The sequence below is a fragment of the Sinocyclocheilus rhinocerous genome, unplaced genomic scaffold (assembly GCF_001515625.1).
Source record: "Sinocyclocheilus rhinocerous isolate Xijiao unplaced genomic scaffold, SAMN03320098_v1.1 scaffold153, whole genome shotgun sequence".
Classification (NCBI taxonomy): domain Eukaryota; kingdom Metazoa; phylum Chordata; class Actinopteri; order Cypriniformes; family Cyprinidae; genus Sinocyclocheilus; species Sinocyclocheilus rhinocerous.
In genome coordinates this window covers 4,238,841-4,262,456 of record NW_015660878.1, presented here as the reverse complement: position 1 = coordinate 4,262,456, position 23,616 = coordinate 4,238,841, and the positions used below count along the sequence as shown (strand labels likewise).

General features: G+C 37.6%; 1 protein-coding gene across 1 annotated transcript in view; it reads left to right on the top strand.

Moving 5' to 3' along the window:
* Positions 1-23,616, top strand: part of anks1b (ankyrin repeat and sterile alpha motif domain containing 1B) — a 183,630-nt gene that overhangs the window by 123,655 nt on the left and 36,359 nt on the right. Inside the window, exons 13-18 of the mRNA XM_016534846.1 lie at positions 2,021-2,667; positions 4,414-4,486; positions 7,126-7,232; positions 15,359-15,457; positions 17,090-17,216; positions 17,503-17,528. Of these exons, the coding sequence (XP_016390332.1) occupies positions 2,021-2,667; positions 4,414-4,486; positions 7,126-7,232; positions 15,359-15,457; positions 17,090-17,216; positions 17,503-17,528 (1,079 nt within the window). The remainder of the gene's footprint in view (positions 1-2,020; positions 2,668-4,413; positions 4,487-7,125; positions 7,233-15,358; positions 15,458-17,089; positions 17,217-17,502; positions 17,529-23,616) is intronic.

The following is a 23,616-nucleotide window of genomic DNA, read 5'->3' as shown; positions in this document are numbered from 1 at the left end:
TGTTCAGTAAATCTGACTGCTGGAGTCCAATCCGGTGTACACATCAAAAACCTTTTAAGCATTGCATGTCTTCCACCGTCCACACCCTTATTTATCACTCGGGACGCTGCCTTTTCACTATACCATACGCCAGATATGAGAGAGGCGATGTAGTACATTTGAATGTGGTCCTGTGATTTATATTACATGCCATGAGTGTGTTGCTTTATAGGCGCATTCAGAGCCTGTTTTGAGGATGTGTGGAGTTGGGACGAGACCAGAAATGCATTTTAACAGCTGTTTTACTTATTCATCAAAGCTGAATTTGCTCACTCTCCATTTAGTCTTGTTTATTTGTGCTGTGAGCTTTATGCAAGATCAACGCTTTTTAGATGCAAAATAAAAATAGCATCCTATTTCCTAAATAGTTCCTTTCAGATTCCTCAATTCCGGTGGTTATTTTGGCCTGTAGCAGAGCGTTCCGTTCAGTTGATTATTCTGCGTTATGTGCAAAGAGATAAGACAACTCATGTGACTGTCTGGACCGGATCAAAGCTGGATGTACCAGTATGTGTGTGTGTGTGTGTGTGTGTGTGTGTGTGCATGCAATGCTTTGGTTGAAGACACCAACATTTTAGTTGCATTAAATATTATTATTACAGTTATGGTTAGACCTGTGGAATTTGTATTTGCAGAAGAAGCATCTTGCTATGTAATTCTACACTTCCACTGACAATTGCATGGTAATTTTAGCATATTTTGGATCATTTAAAATACTTTTGAATATCAATTAGACAAATAAACAATAGTACATTGTGTAAATCAAAATTATTTAACTGAAAATTCCATTGTCAGTGCAGAAAATCTTGTAAAAGGTGTGCAGATTTCACAGTGACCTAGTTAGTTGTGCTAATAAGCATGACCTATTACTGTTGCTCATACTTAAAGGTTAGGGCATTCACACAGACTGGGCTGTATTCAGATGCATAACATGTCTAGCATATTTTGTGCTACAGATATAAATGATACCTCAAGTTCTACAACTTATTAAGGGTAGGTGTGCTATTACTTTTATAAATTTACAGTTTAATGAACAGTTTTTACCTGATACACAATAAAGCCCAAATCCCATCTATTTGATGTTGATGTTAATGGAGAGAGTCTTTTTTAGAGACCAGAATATTGTTATTTTTATACATTTTAATATAATAAGACGATAACATGATGCAGTATGTAAGCATCCACCCAAAACACTTTTGCATTGAGGTGGCGACTGTTCTGACCACTTGCAAGGACCGTTCATATTTTCTTCTGAAAAAAAATGTAAAGTATCTAAAAAATCTAGCAATTATTGTTATTCGTTTACTTTTTTGAAAGCAAAAACAACCTCCAAAACCTCATATGCTCATGACTGCATAGAATAAATTTGTTTTCTGAGAAACAGGAAGAACACCTACATCTTGATGAATGCAGACGCCCCAACTGGAATTTAAACATCATAGCCTAATAATAAATATAGACACTGCTCATCTTAATCAAGACCTGTATAAACCCAGTGACCTCCGTGAACCGAGATCTGTCCTCGGTTACACTACAGATCACACGCTGCCTGAGGACAGATGCTTTTAAGAGCTCTTTAGTGAAGGGGTCTTGGGCTTCTTTACATGGGGCAGTGCAAGAGACAGTTCTTGGTGGGCCGTAGGGAACAAGAGGAGGACAAGAACAGGGTCTGTCTCACCCCAGTGAACAGACTGGCTTGCCCCCAGCCTCAGGTGTTCAGTTGGTGCTTGTCTCAACACAGCTAGTCGACCGAATGACATATATATATACATACACAACTCTAGTTCAAGTACTACGGTGTCTGGAGTACAGAGCGAGGACACATTTGTATCTTTTTTGTGTAAAGGGGGACACTCCAGGCACTCAAAGAGACTCAGTGTTTCTTCTTGGTTTGTCATGTTGTAGATGGTTTGTTTATGCTGTTATTCATGTGTGTGAATCAGATTTTTCTGATTCCTACACTTCTTTTTTCCCCTTGCAGATGAGGCGGCGCACCAGAAGGAGTGCATAGAGCGAGACGACCGGAGAAACAGCCACGTTCCCGAGCAGTTCGCCGGCCTCCTCCACGGCTCGTCTCCTGCCTGCGAATCCCCTGACAACCCTTATCAACTCTACGGCAAAGTGCGAAAGTTCATCGTTCCTGAGCCTCCGCTCCGGCACGGGAATTTTCTCAGAGCTCCCGAGTACTCGCCCCCGTTTCCTCGCACCGGCAGCGAGGCGTCTGCCCTGAAGACCCAGAAAGAAGCCAAACCACAGATAGTCTACAGGACGATTTTTCACACCCGGGTCAACCAGGGCCCATTAACTCTCACCGAATTGGGCGACAAGAGCCCCGGGGTGCATGTGAGGAACGGGGAGGTCCGGAGCAAAAGCACGGGCAGCTCTAGCCCAGCAAGCAGCAATACCGGCTACGAGGAAAGAGCCTGCACTCTTGGGAGGATGAGGTCCATGCCCAAAAATGTTTTGGACCTTCAGCTGTCCAGAAATTTCTCCAAATCAGACTCGAACTTGGTGGCCGTGTCTCCTATCGAGGAGGAGCAGTGGAGTTCCAGGGGGCAGAACAGCCCCGGTAAAAGCAGCCCCAACAGACTAGAGAGAACCCCCTCCTTTACGGCAGAGTGGGAAGAGGTAATAACGTTTTAATTACCAGCTAATTGCAGATTCATTTCCACTTAATTAATTCACTTAGCTTGAAGTAACCAAGCTGACTGGCTTGAAAGGTTTTCTTGCAGTGCTCGGCGTATGTTTTTGATGTGTGATGCAAAATCATGCCCTTTCGCCAGGAAGCCTAAATTATTCAACAATGTTGTCATGGCAGCTAAATGATTTTTAACGTGTTTCTTTATTATATTAAATATGCGTAATGATAGGCCTGGGACACGATTTTCTCTTTTGTTTTGCACTGACAGTGATCTGTTTTTCACTAGGGCAGCTTTTATCCAGGGTAATGTAGCATATAAAAAGTCAAGCAATCAGTCAATTAATGGAGGAAGTGCCTTTGAATAATGACATCCTAATAATTCTGAGTGAACTGATAAATCAAAACAAAAACATGTCTAGGTCATAATTAAAATAATAAATAAGAAGCTATCGTTTGCAAAAAAGAAAACATAGTATTTAATCATTTATTTTCATGACAATTAATCACATTTAATCCAAAATTCTCATTATCGTAATGTGTCTAGACTTAACTTTTTTAAATAATTTGTTTGTTTTTTGATTGTCATTTGATTTAATATCATAAAAATATTTTAATAAATGGTTTTTAAATTATAATTTAATTACAAATCTTGTTTTATTATTTTTGTCCATATTACATTTTTTTTTACAGTAGTGAGAGATTAGCATTAGACTAGTTATAGCATGAAATAAACATGAATGAACATCAGAAGGTATCTTGTTTCAACCATAGAAAGACGTCAATACACACCATTTTTCAAGTTCAAATTCTACTCTCCTGTCCGGTCAGACAAAAATGGCAGATTCTGCGTTATGATTGGTCAGATCACCTGTCAATCAAACTCCCTCGAAGGGTAAATTATCATTACAATAATGTCAAGAATATGACCTGAACATCTTAGACAGGTGTCTTGAGAGATTTATCTTATAGCTACAATTTATTAGAGATCAAAATGAACAAAGCACAGATGATAAAAGAGATTTTGTCTGTCTCAACTCAACTGACAGTCTCAAATTTCCTCCTCTTCTTTGAATTCTTCTTTAGAGTTAAATCTCTTTCAGGTCAGCGCTTCTGTTTAGATACACAGAGGCTTCCCGCTTCATATGACGACTAAATCTCCACACTCAATAAATTTAATGTGTCACAGCAATTTCTTTCCCAGCCTCACCCAGCTGTCAGGTCTTCAGAAGAGAACATATATTAGAAATAACTGATCAAAGGGAGAGGGGAGAGTTCTGCATCCGTTCATCTGGGGCTTCCGAGCGGCTTTCTCTTTGGAGTAAAAACATGGTCCGCTGGGAGACAGCGAAGGGCTGTTCTTTGACGGCAGGTGTTCAGCTTTACGGATGTGAAACGACACTTTCTTCGCTCTGAACATCACTGTCATTTTAATGAGGAGACATTCATCAAAAACACTCTCCCAGCTCTCTCCGAACTGACATGTTGTGAAACTAAGCTGATCGTGATAAATTGCCTTCCCAAAATTCCCATTCCTCCCTCAGCTTTTAGCAAACAATTAAGCGGTTTTGGAGCGCAATTACTGACATTTAAGAAAAACCGAAAGTGGGTTTGTGGGAAAAGAGCAATGAGGAGAAGCCTGTGGGGAAATGCCATGGAATAAGCACATAAAAATAGGGATGAGGGCCTTTCGTTATGCAAACATGCAATTCATCTCTCTCTTTTCCTCTCCACAGATTGACAAGATTATGAGCTCCATAGGTGCTGGAATTGGCACAGAGTTGGAGGGGATTACGGAGGATCTCTCAGGTTTGTGTGTCTCTGTGTGTGTGGTGTTGATGCATATAGTCAGTCATCCCACTACGTTTAACATATATCCATAACTAAAGGGAGCTCATGGCATGATATGGATATTAACTAACGGCTGTGAAGTGTGCAGCACGGGTGAGACAGGAGGGTTTCCTTCAGTAGTGTCAAAGACCCGCTCATAGACAGGTAGCGTTTTTAAATGTAACCATGGTTACCGTGCGCTCTCCTCTCCTCACTGTGCTCTTCCTGTAGTCATAATGAGAGCAGGGGGACAGGAAGTGGATGGACAGTTTAGACTCTAAGCACTGATCTTGGGACAGTTTTTTGTTCGCAGTGGGAGCGAAAGGAACATCTCATTGACTGGAGTTCAGTGTACTAAGATTCTCTCAGCAATGATCAATAGTGAAAATTGTGAAAATCAAATCTCTAGAGCTAATAATGAAGACAATAACATTGTCTTCTATTGCCTGTCCCCTTACCTCATCTCTTCTCCGTTCATCTCCTGTCCTCTCTCCTCCCGTTTTTGCTCTTCTCGTGCCTCCTGTTGCCTTCTCTCATCTCACATCCTCTCCTTTTCCCTCTTCTCTTGCCTCCTCTTCCCTCTCCCTTTCCCTCTTCTCTTGCCTCCTGTCCTCTCTCCCTTTGCCTCTTCTCTTGTTTCTCCCATCCCTTCCTCTCTCCTCCTTTTCTCTCTCCCTGTTTCCTCTCTCAAATCCTCTTGGCTCTCATTTTGTCTCCTGTTGCCTCCTCTCATTCTCGTCTTACCTCTCTTTGCCTCTCCTTTCACCTTCTGTCCTCTCTCCTCTTTTTTTGCCTATCCTCTTGCCTCCTCTATTCTCCTTTGACCTCATTTTGCCTCTTCTAATGCTTTCTTTTCTTCTACTCTGCTTTTGCCTACTTTGCTTTTGTCTCTTCTGCCTCCTCTCCCATTTTTGCCTCTCCTCTCCTCCTTTCCTTTCACCTCTTCTCATATCTACTCCTCTCTTTTACCTCTTCTTGCACCTTCTGTTCTCTCTTCCATTTTGCTCTCATATCCTGTTGCCGCTTTTATTGTAATTCTCTCACCTCCTTTTGCCTCTTACCTCCTCTTTTTTTCCTCTCCTCTCCTCTCCTCTCCTCTCTAATCCCAACCTCTTTTGCCTCTCTTCTCGCCTTCTGGCCTCTCTTTTCTCCTTTGGGCTCTCCTCTTGTCTGTTGTCGCTTCCTCTCCAGTAATTCTCTCATGGCTATCCTGTCACCTCTGCTGTAGCCTCTCATCTCATCTTTTCTTCCCTCCTTTCCTGTCATTCTTTCCGCTCATTTCACCTCCTTTCCTGTCCCTTGCACTATTTGCCTCAACTCAAACCTCCCCCATTCTCTCCTCTCATTTGCACCATCTGACCTGGCTTTCCTCTTGTCTCCTCTCCTTTCGCTTCATCTCTCACTTTTCCTGTCCTCTCCTCTTGCCCCCTCTCATTTCACCTTCTCTCCTTTCATCCCTCCATCCCTCCCACATCTCCCCTCACCTGTCCTCTCACCTTCTGCCTGTTATTCCTACTTTCATCACTTCCTCTTGACTCTGCACCGTTTCTTTCACCGCCTCCACTTTACCTCTCCTCTCCTCCTCTCTCTTTGTTTCTCCCCTCACCACCTCAATTGTCACCTTTCATCTTGCATCTAAATGTTTCGTCTTCTCTCATCTTTACCCTCCTGTTCTCTCCTTTCACCTCTTCTTTCGTCTCCTCTCCTCCTGTCTCGTCTCCTTTCCTCGCTTCTCCTATACTTTTGCCTCTCCTCTCCTCTGCAGTGGTCCCTCATTTTTCTGTCCACAGAAAGCCCATTTGTGTTGCCATTCCACCAGTGCTCACAGACGCCCACAGAGTGTGTGTGTGTATGTGTGTGTACATGTGGGAGGGAGCAACAGCAGCTTCTGCACTCAGACAGAGAGGCTGGGGTTGATCTGATGGCTATTATCGGCAATGTGAGATACAGCTAGTGGAAAGAAGGGAGGGAGAAGGAGAGACCGAGAGGGAGGGAGAGGGAGAGAGAGAGCGCACAGTGGCACAGGATGCAGAGGCATACAAATGAGTGTGGGAGTGCTGGAGAAACAGAAATCTACCAAGCAAGCTGCACGCTGTCATTCCTATCCTCTTTCGCGCACGCTCGCTTGTTCCCTCCCGCACGCGCAAACGCGCACACACACACATGCCTGCACTCTCCACAGGTTGAGAGACACGTTGAGCAGCACAGCGTTGGTAATCCGCATCTCTCTTGTGGATGTAATTTGGAGCCTTCAGCATGTCTACCTCCACAGCCGGCGTACTTCTCCACCAGCACGGACCCTAACGCTCACTCTCCTGAGAGGACCCTCTTCTTCTAATTTGCTCTCTCTTTCTGTTTTCCTCCCTCTCTCAGCTGTTTTCTGAGCATTACTTTCTTCTGTTCCTTGAAATCACTTTCCTACCTCCTTTTTCTCGTTCTTTCTGTCTCTCCCGTTTCCACTCGCGCTCTCCGTGGCTTGTTGAGCATGGCGGGTTCGTTTGACAGTCACTTTGCACGGAACATGATGTGGCAGTGCCAGCTCTCGCAGCCGGACTGTCGCTGCTACCGGGTGGATGGCTACTCACTTCTCAAACGCCTCCCTCTGCACCCCTTGATAGGTCCCCGCTGCCCCGTCCAGTCCGTGGGACAGTGGCTGGACAACATCGGTCTCGTGCAGTACGAAAACCACCTGCTGTCTAACGGCTTCGACAACGTTCAGTTTATGGTGAGTGTCTCCTTCACACTTCCATCTCTGTCTTTCCCTGCGGCCAGTTTTCTGAGTGTGTCTTTTTTTCATTAGTCATAAGTTGCTTGTTGTGGGTGGTGTGGGTTTGCATGTGTACTTGAGTGTTTGTGTCCTCAGGTGAGCTGTTCTGTGATTATGTGAGATGTCCAGTATCTTAATCTGTTGGTCTTCTGTTACATAACACAATATTTTCTTGAATATTGTTACGTTTCACATGTGAGTATTGCCTGGCCCTGTATGTTTCCAGTCTGTACTGCCATATCAGCTCTTTGGGAACTTTGGAACGCAAAGAGATTTAGTTAATTATACGTTTTCATTATAAATATTTGATCTAACATGTCTAGTTTAGACGATTATAGAAGTTTTAGTAACTGGGTGTTCTGTAACAGAGCTAAATTATTGGAAAATAGAAATTGAACAAAAATATATTATAGAAATAGAGTAAATTATAGAAATGTAAATACATTTAAAATTATATATAATATTGCACATTATTTGTTTCATGATTACCTTTGTGCAGTGCTGCATGGGTACTCATTGATACATTGCATTCCAACACGTGGTTAACGTCACTCCTCTGACAATGCAGAAAACATGTCCACCGTGGGCGTGTTCAGATGCATGAATGCGTTTGCCTGGTTTGTGTTGGTGTGTGTTTTGGGGGAGAAAGTGTTGAGGCAATCCATCTTCAACTACCAAAGCAATCATAGTTGTTTAGGAGCACCTGTAGAGATGAAGGGGCAAGTTGGAAGATGTTATTTCCGGGAAGAGTCGATCAATTTATGATTACCAGTAAACTCTTCTGCAGAGAGCGATCACAGTTTTGGTTGAAATGTAGCTCAGAAAGCAGAATTGTAAAAATCATACTAGGCTTAGGTATTTTGTTAGTGCTGGTATAACTGATGGATCAGAATAGTGTATTTAACTGCTTAAGCTGGTCAACAAGCATGGTTGGCCAAAGAATAATAATAATTGCTGGTTGGCCAAAGAAATCTTTCTTGTTAAGAAACAATGTTGTTGATCAGCTTATGCTGTTTTTCCACAGGGTAGTGCAATGATGAACTGAAAGTGCACTGAAAACCACACAAGTCGTCATGAGTGACCCATTAACTCATTTTCTAACACTTCTAACACGCACAGTGGTCAGTGTAAAACAAACAGTACTCTGCAAACATTTTTGTCTTGTTTATACTAGAAATGCCTTAATGTGCTTAAACCCACATAAATGAGTCAAACTTGCATTATTTATTGTTGATATTAAGGCTTGTTTTCAGATAATGTATCCTGAATATTTTATACTCCTTTGGCAAATTGTTTTACTTGTTTTAAGTGTAAATCTAATAGAATTTAGTGGGAAAAAATTGCCAGAGGAGTAAGAAAACCTCATTTTCAAGAATATGTCTAGAATTAAAGGGATAGTTCACCCAAAAACAAAAATTGTCATCATTTAGATTTGTCATTCCAAACCTGTATGCGTTTCTTTCTTATTTTGAACATAAAAGAAGATATTTTGAAGAATGCTAGTATTCAAACAGTTGGTGGTTGCCATTGACCTCCATAGTATTTCTTTCCCTACTATGGAACCCAGTGGGGACCAACAACTGTTTGGTTCTTTAAAATTCTTCAAAATATCTTCTTTTGTGTTCAACATAAGAAAGAAACTCAAACAGGTTTGTAACGACATGAGGGTGAGTAAATTATGACAAAATTTTCATTTTTGGATGAACTATTCCTTTAAGTCAATTAATTAAGTCTAAGATTTGAATACAAGACACAAATACTGATTAAGTGTACAATATTCAGAAACTCCTAAGTGATCTTGCTATTATTATTGTACTTTTAAGATCACTCGTTTCACCCTGCTGCAAGCTTCTAGAACAATGTCTTTGAGTAGATACAGTGACTCAATGCAATCTGTTTAGTTCTCTTGCATTGTGTATAGCTCTACGCTTTTAGACTTCTAATTTATTTGTTGCAGACTGTGGCTTTACTAAAAGACATGATTTCACAACTACTGCTGCTTTGCTTAAAGTATCTGTTGCTTTTCAGAAGGACAGATTTATTCTAAATGACTGTCCTAGTGCAGATATCAGTGAGATTCAGTTACTAAAGCAGGTGACGTTTACAGGTGAGCCACAGACTTGTGGGAACTGTAGTCCACGTGCAGGCATAAACTGCACTGAGCTGATGGATAATGGCGTTTTGACTAAATCTTATACATTGTGTGACTGAATCGGATGCTCATGCATATGTTTGTGTGTGTAATGAGTCGTTTTGCGAGTGTTTAGTTGCTCATGCTGATTACCCTCCCCCAGCTCTGACCTGCATCCATTCCTGTGGTTGCCGAGGCAACAGCAGAGAGAAAAGAATAGAGTACAGAGTATTTTAGCTGTAGAATTTTTTATGAAATCTGTGTTTCCTTCCCAACTGTTGTCAGGGAAATGGATTACACTGTTTCCCCGCAGAGCATTTTTTAAATAGGGTGTTTAAAAACCTCCCGAAGCCAGTGTTGATTTGTCAGCACCCATCGTAGTGCCGACATTGACAGCTTTAACTGCTAGCAATATAAAATACTGAACGTGACCTTATCCAAGAGGTACGACAATCAAAACTCTATTTATAAACATGCTCACGGTGGTTCTCAGTAATTAATAATTGCTCACAGTTCTACATTGTTTTCATGCTAAAGTTCCACTGGATTCACAACAGGTGCATTAGCATAAAATTGTTTTGGTTATAATATTGATGAATCTCAGTTATTCTAAAGGCAGGAATGTGTGTGCCTGCGTTTAGATATTAGTATAATACAAGCCTAACCATCTCCATATAGGGGCTTTCTGCACAACCTCACCTGTACAGGTGCAAACACTCACTGAGAGAAAAATTTCACATATAAGTATTTTTAATTGAATAAATAGCTTTTATATATGCTTAAGCTACACATGATTGTGTTTAAAACCTCACATTAGCCAGATGGTTTTTTTTTTTTTTTGGAAAGAGGGGGAAGTAAGGCTTATTAATGACATATATACTATTTATACACTGCCATCCAAAAGTTTCAGTTAAGTAAGAGTTTTTAAGACATTAATAGTTTTATTCAGCAATGATGCATTAAATTGGTCAAACATGACAGTTAAGACATTTACATTGTTAAAAAAATTAGGGCTGTCAGTCTATTAAAATTTTGAATCTAATTAATTACACAATGTGGTGATTAATGATGAATTAATATAATTAATCACATATTAATCACAAATTAAATTTGGCTGTGAAATTACCCACAAAAGATAATTTAAAGCCATTTTTGTGTTATATGAGAAAAGCATGTAATAAAGTTTTTTAAAAAAAGCTTTAGATAGATTTTTTAAATTTTGGGTGAACTATCGCTTTAATAAGTTTTTTAATAAGTTATTTTCCGATTTTTTATTAATTATTAAAATGATACTCTAGAAATAAGAAACTAAAACTGCCAGTAGGTGGCAGTAAATTAGTCATTCATTTGATTGTTCAAATGGCGGAATTATTCAGTAATTAAGTAAATTCTGTCCTTATGAATGGGCCATTGAATCAATGGTTCACCTGATTCATTCAAAAGGCAGATTCATTCAGAAATTGTGTGTTGCTCGGGGGTGCACAACAGTTCTGCTGTGGCTTTAATTGGTAATATTTGTGCTGGCAAAACTGAGCAAAAACAGACAATATTGTGTCTAAAATATAACATAGTATTAGGTTAGTATTTATTGAACTGTTGTATAAAATCGATATCACTCATGCTACTTGGGACAAAAACGGCACTTGTGTGATATTGCACTCATTGCTCGTGTGATATTGCTTAACTAATATATAAATATGAGACAAAATCTCAAACAGGAGCGTTTTGGCCCCAGTATTTAGAATTTTAGGGGCATATAACTGCACTCTAAACGCTCCTTTACAGGGCAGTTGGGGCAGGTCTTTTTTTGAATAAATGCTGTTCTTTTAAACTTTCTATTCATCAAACATTCTTGAAAAAGCAAAAAGTATCATGCACAACTGTTTTCAACATTGATAATAATGAGAAATGTTTCTCGAGCACCAGATCAGCATGTTGGAATGATTTCTGAAGGATCATGTGACACTGAAGACTGGACTGCTGAAAATTCAGCTTTGCCATCACAGGAATAAATTGCATTTTAAGATACATTAAAATGGAAAGCAGTTATTTCAGTTTGAATAATATTTCACAATATTAGTATTGCATTTTGATCAAATAAAGGCAGCCTTGATGAACATAAGAGACTTCTTTTAAAAACATAAAAAAATCTTACTGAGCCAGTGATACTGTGGAAATGTGTGTTAATGAATCCTAAACATTTCCCAATGCAGTCACTGAAGTCTAACGGTAGTAGTGATGTCACTTTGCTCCCTTTTCAGTCTTTTGTACAGAAAAAAATGGCATATAAGACTCCCGAACTTTTGTCACATCTGCCATTAGTCAGTCAAACAGATAATCCTGCCCCAAACTCACGGCATTGGTTGAGTGTTGTCTCTGCACATTAAACTTGGATAAGTGTTTTAAAATGCAAAAAATTGCACCCATCACCTTTAAGTGTTTTAGTCCAGTCAGCAGTTCATTACTATGTAATTTTATGCCTCTAGCAAAAGCATCTCCTCTGAATGAATGGGACATCTGGATGAACCACAAAGACACACTCCCTTTTTCTCTGGTCTCTGTAGGATGGAGCTTCTGAAAGGCCTTCAGATACAATTAATATTAGATGGAGGTCTGCTGCTTCCTTCTGATGTGTTGGGCCTGTAAAGTTTCTCTGCTTGAATGTTAAAGGGGTGCTATTATGCTTTTTCACTTTTTCAACTTTAGTTAGTCTGTAATGTTGCTGTTTGAGCATAAAAAAGATCTGCAAAGTTACAAAGCTCAAAGTCCAATTCAAAAGGAGATATTTTATTTAACAGAAATCAATTTTCAAAAACTACAACGAACGACTCGTTTGGACTACAACGCATATTTACTGGGATTTGTGATATCACAAATATCGACGAATGGGACGAGACCTGGTTGAGCTGCACTAGAGAAGGCAACGAGTGTTATCACTATGTCAGAGACACGCTAGCTTTCCCAAGGCAGACGAACTTAGAGTGGTTACAATCATCCGGGTTTAAATCGCGCTCAAATTGATTTGATTTTGACGCAATATTTACACTGAAGCTCGCAGACGGCTATGGTAAGGGGCATGACATTTCCCGACCAGGCACCGAGTGCTGCCAATCACAACACACACTGGCCCACTGGCCCAGCTAACCAATCACAGCACATTTCGTATTTCAGAAGGCGGGCCTTCATTTGATACAGGAACTATTCGAGCCGTTCATGCCAGACTGGGGAGAGAGGTATTGTAATAATGTAAAATATGTGAAAAATAATGTGTTTTTCGAACAACCTAGTATGAGAGCCTGTTCTAGTACACCCCCAAAACAAAATCAAGACTTTGTAAAAGAGCATAATAGGACCCCTTTAAAGCAGATATATATATAAAACAGACTGCAGTGTGTAGTCGCTTGTTCCCTTGGTATTAGGAAGAGCGTGAATACGGCACTGGCCTGAAACATTTAGTTGGAACCAATGTGACATTTTAAAAGTAAAAATTTAAACAGTTTATTCAGTCTGAAAGAGCCAGGCAACAGCATTTCCTGAGAGTGAGTTAAGTGCCGGAGAGATGATAGCGGTACCTCGCTTCAGGACTTCAGGGAGTTTTGAGACGAACAATTTAGCGTCATGGTGCTGGTCATTTATCTTACTCTGAACTTGCTATGAGGGTTTGAGATGCTGTTGTTTCATGAGCTGTTATATCTTTCACCTTCACACTGTTTGAATGATACAACAATCACACTGTGGTATTATTTTAGTAATTTGCATTTTGATACTAAAAGAAATTTGATCTGACCCTTAATTTTTTTTATGGACACTTACATTTTAAGTTTTATTGTGGACACTTTTCTCTACTTGGAGATCTTTTAAAGAAAGTTTGGTGGTGATTGACAGACTGGTTGATGAGAATGGGTTGTGGCAGTTTATCGCAAATACATTTTTTAAGAAATGTGAAGTTCTACATAGATTATATGTGTTGTGGCATCACATAGCCACACAGTTTTCTATTGCCTGATTCCTGATCCAAAAATGAAAATTGTATCATCATTTACTCGACCTTCACAGGTGTTTATGAAACACAGGGGTTTTGTTTTTTTTTTGTTTTTTTTGGATTGATGGATTGCTTACACAATTATTTTTGTGGTTTACTAATAATGTTCAGCACATCTGCATTCAGACAGTTACTCACAAGAATGCAGATTATTTCTCTTTTTAGGGCTAAACAATGAATGATTGCATTGATTGAAATACATTTAATATTGTTAAACATATTTAATCTAAAATGGTATTATGTTGCCTGCACTTTTGCATTTAAATGCATAATTTATATGCATAAATTAATTCACTGTACCACACTACTCATACTATTTCTGCTGTATGCAGTATATATACTGTGCAAAGTTTCCAAATTGTGAACAATTTGCACAGAATGAAATATTCAAAATGCGATGGACTCAACTTGACCTTTGTATTGCAAATGAACTGGAATTAGCAACTGTAATTTCAATTCAAACATATTTTTCTTGACCCATTATTTGACCAAACTGTTAAGAGTTCATACGTTTTTACACAAGCTTGGATTAAATGTGTATTCATTTCCAAGATGATAACTTAATGCCGCTTGCTGAATTAAACATGCAGTGTAATGTGACAGCAATGAAGTATAATACTCTTGCAAACGTTTATCTTTGCATAATGCATACTGTGCTATTTAAAGAAAATAGCAGGCAGTATGCAGTGTGCAGCAAGCAGTGTGCTTCCAGCAGGTCTGTGCTGTGACTGATTAGTAATGTCTTGGGACACCTGCAATCAATCTAACTCTACTCGGCATGCCAGAATTCTGGTCTGGATTGTAGTGCTGTGAATGGAGCAGATGCTGGTGCTCAGAAGTGATTTCATCAGCTATATATTATACTTGAGTGGGATCATCAAGGTTATCCAGCTTTGTGGAGTGATAGACACATCACAGAGTGCATTATCTGTCAGCATGTTTTCATTCACCTTATATTTCCATGTGTATCTTTGTGTATGTGTGTTTTGTGTTTTGGTAGATAGGGGAATCACTTGGCGGAAATGAGATACTATTAATCCTATGAGGAAAGCCCGCATGTGTGTGTGTTTGTTAGGAATAGTGTGTTTTTTCAGATCTCTGGCCCTGTTGGATAGGAGGTAGATTGGTCTGATTGGAGTAACTGAAAGGTCATTAAAGGTGAAACCCAACATGAAACAGCAGTTGCTTAATAGCGCTCTCTATGTGTGTGTGTGTGTGTGTGTGTGTGTGTGTGTGTTAAAGACAGCATGTGTTTTTTGCACCTGTGCACATCAAGTTGTGGATTGTTGATTTGAATAATGTTTGAAGGGCTTGTGGATCTCCTGATTGGGATGCTCATGCGATCTGAAGAGGCCAATTTTTTTAATTAGAGCAAATTGTCTCTTATGCCTTATTTATTGTATGTCCATGTAAACTAGATGGATTCTGTCCAAGCATTATAATAATAATAATAATAATAATAATAAATTACCATCCATTTATTATTATTATTATTATTATTATTTGTTTGATTCTTTTGTTACTGCTTCAACAGGTATCATTTTTGCAGTGAACCTTATTCCAAAGTAGTCCAAATTATTACTACTAATTATTATTAATATCTTCTTATTATTTTTTGTTGGGCAATATTGTTTATTATTATGATTATGATTATTATTATTATTATTTGTTTGATTCTTTTGTTACTACTTCAACAGGTATCATTGTTGCAGTGAACCTAATTCTAAAGTATTCCAAATTATTACACTATTTTATTTATTTATTTATTTTTGCTGGGCAATATTATTATTATTATTATTATTATTATTATTATTTGTATGTTTTATAACTACTTGAACAGATGTTATTGTTGAACCTTTACAGTAGTACAAATTATTTGATTTGTAACTTTTTTTTTTTTTTTTACTGTAGGGTAGTAATGTCGTGGAGGACCAGGACCTGCTAGAGATCGGGATTTTAAACTCTGCCCACAGACAACGACTTCTTCAGGCTATTCGCCTGCTGCCCAGGGTGAGTACAGACATCGGGGACGTCCTAGGGCTCCCACAGGGTGCTTTCAGCTCCAAAAATAACACATAACAATGTGTTTGGAAGCAAATTTGTAATTAAAACAAATTCAACATTCCCTCAGGATTTTCTTTCTTCCATGAAAAACAATGAATCATTTTGAGCCACAGCAAATAGTAACCAGTGGCTGTGAAGCTCTAAAGATGATATACTCAGGCTTCACTTCTCGCTTATTGCAAATGTAATGGCTCACTCATAAAAGGTTGATAAGTTACGGTCAGGCAATCCTGATGAGAGCATCACTGACTTCAATGACACACAAAGACACTGAAATGAAGAGCACTGTAATGAAATGTAGCCGTACAAAATACGTGCTGCTCATTGAAATTCTGCATGTGTTACATGTGTGTGTCCTGAATTTCATTACAAAATGAGGTTTCATGGTATCCACATTTATCACACGCACTTCCCAGGGTGCACCCTCCCCCAAGAATAGTCAATGTAAGACCCCCTCTAGAGTAATCCAGCAAAGCTTCTGGCATTGAGTGTGTGCGTATGTGCAGGAGACCCGACATCAAATAAATCTCACTTGTGTCCCAAACAACCTTGCACTCCCTTTCTCCTTCACAATCTCTGAAAGGACACCGCAGAGGGCAATGGTTGTGTTGTGATAAGATAGAAAGGACACACACACACTAATGTGCAAACCTGCTTTTATTCAAACAGATGTGAAAACCTCAAACATGAGCTGAAAGGGGTGAGTTTAAAGGGATAGTTCAGCCAAAAATGAAAATTCTTTCATCATTTACTCATCCTCAATATGACTTAATTTTTCTGTGTAACACAAAAAAAGGTACTTTGAAGAATGTTCTTGTTGCTCTTTTCCATATTAGAAACGCGAATGTGGATTTGGGCTCCAAAACACCACCAGTAAACGTCTTCTGAAGCCATGTAATAGCATTTTAGGAAGAAAAGATCCAATTAAAGTCACTTTTTTACCTATAATTTTCAACTTTTTTGCGGCTTCTTTTGTCATTTTGGAGCTCAATGGACTGGATGTCTATTAAGTTACATTATATGCAAAAGTAGAGGATGACAGAACTTTCATTTTTAGGTTCAAAATGAAAGTTATTGCTTTAAAAAGAAGTTGAATTTAAGATTAAGGACAGGAAATGGTATGTGTGTGAGAGAGAGATATGACAATCTTAGTAGACTTTACATCTTAGACTTTTCATCACTATGAAAAGAGAAAAACTCAACTTTTCATCTGCAGTCAGCGCTTTCAAACTCTGTTTTAGCTGATAGCTTCTCTCGGTCTGCATTTACATTTATGCATTTGGCAGATGCTTTTATCCTAGGCCTGTGTATTCAGTATATGTTCTTTTATCAGTAAATACGGGAATGATTCCCTAGGAATAAAACACAATTTTGTTTTGTTAGCTTGTCTGTCTCCTATTTATCGGCTAGACCAGCGCCATATCAGTGTGGACCGGAATGGAAATTCATGCTAGCACTCCAAGCAGGTGTTTCCAGCACAGAATAACAACATTTCCTGTTGCTAGACCTCTTCATTTATAACCCAAACTGTGTCCAGCCTCTGGATTTGTTACTGATGTGGTTGTTTCTATGTTTAAGGTGCGGCCCATTGGTTACGATGGAAATAACCCCACCTCAGTGGCAGAATGGCTGGAGTCTCTGGAGCTGGGAGACTATACCAAGTCTTTCCTCATCAACGGCTACACCTCCATGGAGCTGGTCAAGAATATATATATATATAAGCATGTATATATTTTATTTAAAAAAAAATATGTGAATGTGTGAACCCTGTATTTATACACACACACACACACACGAGTGTTTAGCCATATATTCTGTTATTGTTGTGTTAGTGCTGATGGAATGAAGCTGTCTTTTGAAACAAGATTTGCTAGAGGACCTTTGAAATGACAACCAGAGGTTGAGACATCATCCTGAATCATTCTGACATCCTATTGGCCGATTTGTCGTAATAGAGTTTTGGTTGGCTCTGAATCTTGCCTGTAATTGTGAGATCTGGGAGATCGAGCTCATTAATGTAAGTCCTGCTTACCTCACTTCCTGTCTTCTGAAGTTCTGATGAAATCGAGTTCTAAAAGATTCATTTGTGTTTGAATTGTAAGGGTCACAGTCAAGGGAAACCTGGAAATATTAGGGAAATAAAATAAAATATAACTGGGGAAATTGTGAATAAATCTTAAATAAATGTTTTGATAATATACTATAATATAATATAATATTTTATTGCATTCAGTGTAAAATTATTTAAATATATATATATATATAAATATACATTGTATTGACTGTTTTTATTCCTATATTTTTGGGTATATATATATATAAGCATGTATATATTTTATTTAAAAAAAAATATGTGAATGTGTGAACCCTGTATTTATACACACACACACACACACGAGTGTTTAGCCATATATTCTGTTATTGTTGTGTTAGTGCTGATGGAATGAAGCTGTCTTTTGAAACAAGATTTGCTAGAGGACCTTTGAAATGACAACCAGAGGTTGAGACATCATCCTGAATCATTCTGACATCCTATTGGCCGATTTGTCGTAATAGAGTTTTGGTTGGCTCTGAATCTTGCCTGTAATTGTGTTTGTTTGATAAACAATCCTGTCCGATCTGTCTTGCTTTCGACTGCAGTGAAACCACAGATATAATAGTAGCATCTCTGGTATGACACTGAACAGAAGACATTTCGGGATAACTTGATCTGTTTTTGAGCATAGCCTGCATGTTTGGGAAATATTTTAACATAGTAAATATCTGTTAATATAAATATAAATACTGTTATTAATGCAACCGATTGAGCTCTCAGGTCTTTATCAGCCAAATAAAGGCATTTTTTACCTGTAATTGAATAGTTATTCCTGCAGCCCATGTGGTTAAACAGAAATAGTGAATGCTTGATGGATGTTTTCCCGTGTTTGATAAAGATAAATGGGATGTTTGATGACAGTGAGATCACGTAATGTGTTGCTTTAACAGATATGGTGTTAAATGACTCTAATTACAGCCTCGCGTATGCTAATTTCACTCACTTTCAGCCGAGGGAGAGAAAGAGAAATCGAGAAAAGGAATGAGCAGATTATATAATAATGTGGGATGTGATTTCTTTAGCTCTCGAAAAAAAAATACACACACACCCACTCGCTGTGGAAAGTAATTGGAATGCTGCAGTGGGAATAAACACATGGTTTGGCCACAAGAGGGAGCCAGAGTAAGGAAATTAGTGTTTTTATAGTTTTGAATGAATACCTTTAGCAAAAAAAATTGTTGTTGGAGGTATTCTGATTGTTTGTGTTTGCAGTTGTGACCATGTGACTGTGGTGAAACACACTATTACAGTATGCCTGTGTGTGTTTTGTTAACATTGTCATTCCTTCAGGCTCAGTGTTTAATTAGAACACACAACTTTATTAACACTGATGTTAGCAAAATGTTTGCTAAACACCACTGTACATATAGGTTTTGCTTTTTATCATTGTGGTATGGAGTATAAGTTAATTCAAAAATTTTGTCAAATCTTTTTTCTCACCCTGTTGTTCAAATCGTTTGTTTTTTCGGTGGAATGCAAAAAGAGAAGTTTAGAAGAATGTTAATGCTGCTCTTCCATATAATGGACATTGATGGAAACTGCAGCTGTCAAGCTCCAAAATGGACACAAAAAAGAATTGTACTCTTTATGAGTGTTCTGAAGCCATATGATAAATTTGTGTGATGATAAACTCGTATCTCATTTGCGTTTCCACCAGTGTTATTTAAAACTATTAAAAATTATTTTCATTAACCCTCTGGGGTTGAAGCAGCCCGCACCGTTGCGGTCTCTCTCATTTTTTCTATATAAATGTAATTTCTATATATAATATAAATATTGAAAAAAAAACTAATAATAAAAATGACAAAAGCACTTCACAAAATCACTAAAACTTACAACTTAGCTACAAATACTCCGTCATTTTTGATCGTACAAATACGAATAAGGCATCGTTTGAAACGGCAAAGGGTCTAGTGTTATTTGTGTATAGTCATAATAACAAAACAAAGTTTTTCACTAACAACGCATAAACGTTGTTTTCTCTGCTCACATATTATTGTAAGACAGTTTGTGCCATTGATATGTTTTTAAGATACTGAAAAAAACATCAAATGTCAGGGCATGCCAAAACTTCTCCTGGGCCCCAAAACACCCTCTGACCCCAGAGGGTTAATTGAACTAAAGATGACAAAATAAAATATGTGACCCTGGACCACAAAACCATTTATACATCTTTGGAAAGCTGAGTAAAAAAGCTTTCCATTGATGTATGGTTTGTTAGGATAGGACAATATTTGGCCGAGATACAACTATTTGAAAATCTGGAATCTGAGGGGGCAAAAAAATCAAAATATTGAGGAAAATCGCCTTTAAAGTTGTCCAAATTAAGTTCTTGGCAATGCATATTACTAATCAAAAATTAGGTTTTGATATATTTACGGTAGGAAATGTACAAAATATCTTCATGGAACATGATCTTTACTTAATATCCTAATGATTTTTGGCATAAAGGAAATATTGATCATTTTGACCGATGCAATGTATTGTTGGCTATTGCTACAAATATACCTGTGCTACTTATGACTGCTTTTGTGGTCCAGGGTCACATATAAATATTAAGTTAAAAAAAAGTCTAAGTACTAAAATATAAAACTAAATATAAAAATATATTAAAAACGAATAAAAATGACAAAAGCACATAACAAAATCACTAAAACTTACAACTTTAAATGAAACTTTAAATCAACAACAACAACAAAATACTATAATAGTATATAAATAATACTAAGATAACACCGTTTTCCACATGCAATTAGTCACTGATCGTATTTATGTCAAATCTATGAATGAAAGTAAAAAAACATTTTTGATTAATAACTTATGGTCTGTTCCTCACAGAAAGCTACCTTCAAAAGACTTGATATAGCACACAAACCATATGGACGATACTTTAAATAGCCTAAAACCCTATTCACTTAAATGGAAGCACATTCTTCAAAATGTCTCCTGTTGTGTTTATTTGAAAGTCATACAGGTTTACAATGACATGTGGGTGAGTAAATTAAGACAAAATAATTATTATTGCATGAAAAACTATCCCTTTAACACAAGCTCAGACTATTTGAAAAGAGCGAAAAAGCAGGTGGATATGCACAGAACGATCTTCTTTGACATTTTGTGTGTGTGTGTGTGTGTGAGTGGTTGAGCTGTTCACGGAATGGGACATTCTGAACTTCCCCTAATGAGCCTCGCTTCAGACAGATCACAGAGCGCCTCTGTCTCCCGGGTCGCTGTCCTGAACTCTCTGCTGTAAATGAGTCTGAGAGAGCCTCTCAGAGTGAAAGAGAAGACACTTTATGCAGTGTAGTACACAGCAGTGCCCTCATCTGAAGCCAAGAAGAGGAAGGGGGAGAAAGCCACTGAGGGAGACAGGACAGAATACTGCCTTGTTTTCAGGTTTCCTAGAGAATGTCATCCTTAAAATGAAACATGGTGACTGATAGCACAGCACTAGCAGTTTGGTTCAGAGATTGAGAAGCGACAGTGTGAAGAGAGGCAGGGGAGAAGAGAGAAAGAGGGCAATGGGAGAGAGAAATAGCATCTGTGGAGGGAGCCAGATTAAATCAGCTCATAAACGCTCAGGGCAACAGATGCCAGGGCTGCTGGACAAGACAGTGACGAGACGTGTGTTATTGCTGTTCACAAACACAATTACACAAGCACACTGTGGCTTAATAAGGTCAAAGTTCATTTTATACCAAATTATGCACCTAATAAGTTTTTAAAAAGAAGTATCTTATGCTCATCATCAAGGCTGCATTTATTTGACAAGAAAACAGGAATATCATGAAATATTTGTGCAATTTAAAATAACTTTTAATATATTTTAAATGTTATTTATTCCTTTAATGGCAAAGCTGAATTTTCAGTCCTTGGTGTCACATGAACCTTCAGATCTTTCTAATATGCTAATTTTTTGCTTGTGAAACATTTCAAATCATCACCAGTGTTGAAAACAGTTGTGCTACTTAATATTTTAGTTTTTTTTTTCAGGATTCTTTGATGAATAGAAAGTTCAAAAGAATAGCATTTATTTAAAATAGAAATCTTTTGTAACATTAATGTCTTTACTCTTACTTTTGAACAATTAAATGCAACCTTGCTGAATAAAAGTATTTAATTTCTTTAGAAAAATCTTACTAACCCCAAACTTTTGAGTGTACTAAATGTCTATGTATAATGTCACTATATATTCAATTCAATTCAAGTTTGTTTGTACAGCGCTTTTCACGATACAAATCGTTGCAAAGCAACTTTACAGCAAATTAAGTTTCTACAATATTTAGTGGTAGCGATAGATTTCTTTTGCATATCTGACTATATATAGTGTAACATTATATATATCTAATATAACAATATATATCTAATATTACAGTATTTGTCATATCACTATATGTTTATTTGCTTACTGCCTCAGTGTCTCTCATATGTCACTGCTGCTGCTTGATTCTATTCATAGAGAATAAAATTTGAATCAAGGCAACCCCACTTGATGATCCAATATGTCACCTGAATCAGCTTGATCTCACAATTGGATCGACTGAGACCAGTCCATTATTCATTTTATTCCAAAATCCCACTTCTCGGCCTGTTCTTTATGTAACTTTATGGATGTTTACAGCTGTTTCTCAAGCTGTAATACACCTTCTGTTCACTAGGTGGCTCTATTGCTCTTTTTTGGCCAGTGAACTAATTCAAGTATCTAAAATTTAAATATCAGTATGATAAAGAATGTTTACTTTGCCAAGGTATTGATAATATTATATATAAATATGATATGTACTAAATATATCAATACATGGAAACAGTAGAAGTATCTGTATTTGGTTATTTGAATCTGCAAGCTATTTGGGACACATTACATAATATTACAGTCAGTATGTGTAAACTGTATAATGTTTTCTTATTCTAAGCACACATTTATTTTTACACGGACCTTGCATGAATTATATTAGCTTTCAGCTGGCAGAAATGACAATTAAATTTTTTTCTCAGTTTACACGTCAAAAATTTGGAAAAACAGCCCGTTGACTTGTGAGTAGGGCTAGTTTCATTGTGAAATTAAGAAACAACATAATTAAGACCGTATTTTGATTCTGAACAGTTCTGACCCAAAGGAGAAGCAGAGTAATTCAGTGTGAGCAAGCAGAGACATTGACGTAAAGCAAACAGCCTCTTTAAACAAAGGCAGCTGATGTCAGTCGTCAAAGCTTTGGTGTTTGTATGTTTCTTGTATGTCTCAACAGTGTCATTCCATGCATGTAAGAGCCTGTTTATGAGTGTGTATACAGCACATTAGTGAGTGGTAGACTTGAGTGTGTGTGTGTCCGGCCTCAGGGTTACCACAGGCATTCATCTGATAATATTCATAACAGGGCTGAACATGTCTGCATTCCCAAGCAGCTCAGTGATTGCTCTCTCTCACACATACAAACATGACCATCACTGTAAAAAAGAAAATCTTTCATGAAAATGGACTTGTGAATGGATTTTCATTTTTTTCCATTTTCATTTTATTTATATATATGTATATATATATATGTATGTATGTATGTATGTTATATATATATATATATATATATATATATATATATACATATGTATGTATGTATGTATGTATGTTTTTTTTTTAAAGAACTTTCTTATGCTCATCAAGGATGTATATATTTACAGAATATTCTGAAATATTATTGCAATTTAAAATAACATTTTCTATTGTAATATACTTTAAAATATAATTTATTTCTGTGAAGCAAAGCTGAATTTTCAGCATCATTACTCCAGTCTTCAGTGTCACGTGATCCTTCAGAAATCATTCTAATATGCTGATTTATAATCAATGTTGGAAACAGTGCTGCTTAATATTTTTTCAGACCTGTGATACTTTTTTTCAGGATTCTTTGATAAATAAAAAGTTAAAAAGAACAGTGTTTATTCAAAATAGAAATTTTGTGTTACAACATACACTACTATTTAAAAGTTTTAGGGTCAGTAAATTTTTTCTTTCTTT